At 45.8% G+C, this 5,000-nt stretch overlaps 2 protein-coding genes across 4 annotated transcripts in view; one reads left to right on the forward strand and one right to left on the reverse strand.

Annotated features, from left to right (window-relative positions):
- The window catches only part of LOC133640922 (AFG1-like ATPase), a 16,736-nt gene extending 14,963 nt beyond the window's left edge, over nucleotides 1-1,773 (forward strand). The window contains exon 5 of the mRNA XM_062034626.1: nucleotides 1,201-1,773. Coding sequence (XP_061890610.1) covers nucleotides 1,201-1,347 — 147 coding nt within the window. The 3' untranslated portion in view covers nucleotides 1,348-1,773. The remainder of the gene's footprint in view (nucleotides 1-1,200) is intronic.
- The window catches only part of fndc4a (fibronectin type III domain containing 4a), a 242,634-nt gene that overhangs the window by 43,608 nt on the left and 194,026 nt on the right, over nucleotides 1-5,000 (reverse strand). The gene's annotated exons all lie outside the window — the stretch shown is intronic.

The raw sequence follows: 5,000 nt of genomic DNA on the forward strand, positions 1-5,000 counted from the left end.
AGGTTCAGAGAATCTGGAGAAATCACTGCACGTAAGCGATGATATTACGGACCTTCGATCCCTCAGGCAGTACTGCATCAAAAAGCGACATCAGTGTGTAAAGGATATCACCACATGGGCTCAGGAACACTTCAGAAAACCACTGTCAGTAACTACAATCCGTTGCAATATCTGTAAGTGCAAGTTAAAACTCTACTATGCAAAGCCAAAGCCATTTATCAACAACACCCACAAACGCCTCCATCTTCGCTGGGCCCGACATCATCTAAGATTGACTGATGCAAAGTGGAAAAGTGTTCTGTGGTCTGACAAGTCCACATTTCAAATTGTTTTTGGAAACTGTGGACATTGTGTCCTCCGGACCAAAGAGGAAAAGAACCATCCGGACTGGTATAGGCGCAAAGTTCAAAAGCCAGCGTCTGTGATGGTATAGGGGTGTATTAGTGCCCAAGGCATGGGTAACTTACACATCTGTGAAGGCACCATTAATGCTGAAAGGTACATACAGGTTTTGGAGGAACATATGTTGCGATCCAAGCAACGTTATCATGGACGCCCCTGCTTATTTTAGCAAGACAATGCCAAGCCACATGTTACAAGTGCGGGTACTAGACTGGCCTGCCTGTAGTCCAGACCTGTCCCCCATTGAAAATGTGTGGCACATTATGAAGCCCAAAATACCACAACGGAGACTCCGGACTGTTGAACAACTTAAGCTGTACATCAAGCAAGAATGGGAAAGAATTCCATCTGAAAAGCTTCAGAAATTGGTCTCCTCAGTTCCCAAACAATTACTGAGTGTTGTTAAAAGGAAAGGCCATGTAACACAGTGGTAAAAATGCACCTGTGCCAACTTTTTTGCAATGTGTTGCTGCCAATAAATTCTAAGTTAATGATTATTTGCAAAAAAAAAATTACATTTCTCAGTTGGAACATTAAATATCTTGTATTTGCAGTCTATTCAATTGAATATAAGTTTAAAAGGATTTATTTACCATTTACACAACGTGCCAACTTCACTGGTTTTGGGTTTTGTACTTTGCACCTTAAAGTGTCGCTTTCCGTCTATAAAATGGCATTATCAGACCAGAGGGGAAAAAAACGCTTTGGTTGCCATAGCGACGTATGCAGCACAGGCTTTATTAAGTCTATTCTGAGTTTATTTACTTCCTAACCGGATGTTGGCTTCCTTTTCTTCAGGAGGCAGCGGGGCGTCTGGCACTTTTCACGGGCGAGGAGGAGACCTTTGCCTTCCACAGGACTATTTCTCGCCTGACGGAGATGCAAGCGAAGACGTACTGGATGGAGGGAGATCGCGGCATGGGGAAGAGACGCCGCCATACTTAGGTGCCGACCTGATAACTGTACTGCGTATAAGCAACATGTTACCTCAAACCAGGCATCCGTCACTGCAAGAGCCAAAAAATGAATAAATAAACAAAAGATGCTGTATTTCCTCACATATAGTGATGGGAGGTGGGTTATTTACTAAACCACAGAGAGCATTTGTGTTTGTGGACTTAGAGAAGGCATTCGACCGTGTCCCTCGGGAAGTCCTGTGGGGAGTGCTCAGAGAGTATGGGGTATCGGACTGTCTGATTGTGGCGGTCCGCTCCCTGTATGATCAGTGCCAGAGTTTGGTCCGCATTGCCGGCAGTAAGTCGGACACGTTTCCAGTGAGGGTTGGACTCCGTCAAGGCTGCCCTTTGTCACCGATTCTGTTCATAACTTTTATGGACAGAATTTCTAGGCGCAGTCAAGGCGTTGAGGGGATCTGGTTTGGTGGCTGCAGGATTAGGTCTCTGCTTTTTGCAGATGATGTGGTCCTGATGGCTTCATCTGGCCGGGATCTTCAGCTCTCGCTGGATCGGTTCGCAGCTGAGTGTGAAGCGACTGGGATGAGAATCAGCACCTCCATGTCCGAGTCCATGGTTCTCGCCCGGAAAAGGGTGGAGTGCCATCTCCGGGTTGAGGAGGAGACCCTTTCCCAAGTGGAGGAGTTCAAGTACCTCGGAGTCTTGTTCACGAGTGAGGGAAGAGTGGATCGTGAGATCGACAGGCGGATCGGTGCGGCGTCTTCAGTAATGCGGACGCTGTATCGATCCGTTGTGGTGAAGAAGGAGCTGAGCCGGAAGGCAAAGCTCTCAATTTACCGGTCGATCTACGTTCCCATCCTCACCTATGGTCATGAGCTTTGGGTTTTGACCGAAAGGACAAGATCACGGGTACAAGCGGCCGAAATGAGTTTCCTCCGCCGGGTGGCGGGGCTCTCCCTTAGAGATAGGGTGAGAAGCTCTGCCATCCGGGGGGAGCTCAAAGTAAAGCCGCTGCTCCTCCACATCGAGAGGAGCCAGATGAGGTGGTTCGGGCATCTGGTCAGGATGCCACCCGAGCGCCTCCCTAGGGAGGTGTTTAGGGCACGTCCGACCGGTAGGAGGCCACGGGGAAGACCCAGGACACGTTGGGAAGACTATGTCTCCCGGCTGGCCTGGGAATGCCTCGGGATCCCCCAGGAAGAGCTGGACGAAGTGGGTGGGGAGAGGGAAGTCTGGGTTTCCCTGCTTAGGCTGCTGCCCCCGCGACCCGACCTCGGATAAGCGGAAGAAGATGGATGGATGGATGGATGGACAGAGAGCATTATACACACATTTATGACACTCAATCAAAATAATATTTTTATTTTTCAACATACAGTATGTGTTATTTATTTCTAGTGAACCATGCACCCGACATTTTTTTTGAAGATCAAACATTATTAGAATCAGAATTACTTTATTAATCCCCGAGGGGAAATTTAAATTTTCCGCACAATCCCATTCAAGATCAGACAAACATTACAGGGAGACAGAACAGGATCGCTGACGGGTCTGCCAACTTCCGGCGCCCCTTACAAAAAAGGTGAGATACAGGTAAACAATGGGTCGGTCTAAGCCTGGGCCCCTGGAGAAGGGGTCCAGACTGAGGCCAAGGGAAAGAACAACTCATAGCAATAGCACACATCCCTCTTACATGTGTGTAAGAGGGTAAACATCAAAGAACACACAGGACATTAGTCGTATCATTAGCAGACAAACCGTATCGCCATTAAAAAACAATGATTTCTTGGCTGCATGCAAATCCGCTTTTTTGCCTCGCCAAGGCTTTAGTGACAGGAAATGCCACATAAACGTACGTATTTTGGACAGATAAAAATCCAAACTAAACAGTCTTGAGGATTAATTGACTTGGGGGTGTCCAAAGTGGGGCCCGAGGGTCATTTGTGGCCCTGGAGCACGTTGCAGAAATGAAATTCAACAAAAAAAAATTTAAAAATGGATCAAGAAGGCACAATGTAAAGACAAAAAACTAAAATCCTGATCATATTAAAGGCCTACTGAAATGAAATGGGTTTTTTTAAACGGGGATAGCAGATCCATTCTATGTGTCATATTTGATCATTTCGCGATATTGCCATATTTTTGCTGAAAGGATTTAGTATAGAACAACGACGATAAAGTTCGCAACTTTTGGTCTCTGATAAAAAAAAAGCCTTGCCCCTACTGGAAGTAGCGTGACGTAGTCAGTTGTTCACCTCCTCATATTTTCCTATTGTTTACAATGCAGCTAGAGCGATTCGGACCGAGAAAGCGACGATTACCCCATTAATTTGAGCGAGGATGAAAGATTTGTGGATGAGGATCGTTAGAGTGAAGGACTAGAATGCAGTGCAAGACATATCTTTTTTCGCTCTGACCGTAACTTAGGTACAAGCTGGCTCATTGGATTCCACACTCTCTCCTTTTTCTATTGTGGATCACGGATTTGTATTTTAAACCACCTCAGATACTATATCCTCTTGAAAATGTGAGTCGAGAACGCGAAATGGACATTCACAGTGACTTTTATCTCCACGACAATACATTGGCGAAGCACTTTAGCTACGGAGCTAACGTGATAGCATCTGGCTCAAATGCAGATAGAAACAAAATAAATGAATCCCTGACTGGAAGGATAGACAGAAGATCAACAATACTATTAAACCATGGACATGTAACTACACGGTTAATAATTCTCAGCCTGGCAAGGCTTAACAATGTTGTTGCTAACGACGCTGAAGCTAACATAGCAACTTAGCAACCGGACCTCACAGAGCTATGATAAAAACATTAGCGCTCCATCTACGCCAGCCAGCCCTCATCTGCTCATCAACACCCGTGCTCACCTGCGTTCCAGCGATCGACGGCGCGACGAAGGACTTCACCCGATCACAGATGCGGTTGGCGGCTAGCATCGGCTAGCGCGTCTGCTATCCAAGTAAGTCCTCCTTGTTGTGTTGCTACAGCCAGCCACTAATACACCGATCCCACCTACAACTTTCTTCTTTGCAGTCTCCATTGTTCATTAAACAAATTGCAAAAGAGTCACCAACACAGATGTCCAGAATACTGTGGAATTATGAAATGAAAACAGAGCTTTTTGTATTGGCCTCAATGGGGGAGCCATACCTCTGTTCTACTGGCTACGTCATATCCAAAGGAGTTTTCAACCTGAAGTTTCGCGGGAAATTTAAAATTGCACTTTATAAGTTAACCCGGCCGTTTTGGCATGTGAAGTGAAGTGAAGTGAATTATATGTATATAGCGCCTTTTCTCAAGTGACTCAAAGCGCTTTACATAGTGAAACCCAATATCTAAGTTACATTCAAACCAGTGTGGGTGGCACTGGGAGCAGGTGGGTAAAGTGTCTTGCCCAAGGACACAACGGCAGTGACTAGGATGGCGGAAGCGGGGATCGAACCTGCAACCCTCAAGTTGCTGGCACGGCCGCTCTACCAACCGAGCTATACCGCCCCAACATTGTGTTGCAATGTTAAGATTTCATCATTGATATATAAACTATCAGACTGCGTGGTCGATAGTAGTGGGTTTCAGTAGGCCTTTAACTAGTGCTGTTAAATATTGTATTCATTTTAATCACACTCTTACATTTTGATTAATCACATACATTAATTGTGTGCATGA

This window comes from Entelurus aequoreus, linkage group LG23, assembly GCF_033978785.1.
Source record: "Entelurus aequoreus isolate RoL-2023_Sb linkage group LG23, RoL_Eaeq_v1.1, whole genome shotgun sequence".
Taxonomy (NCBI): Eukaryota; Metazoa; Chordata; class Actinopteri; order Syngnathiformes; family Syngnathidae; genus Entelurus; species Entelurus aequoreus.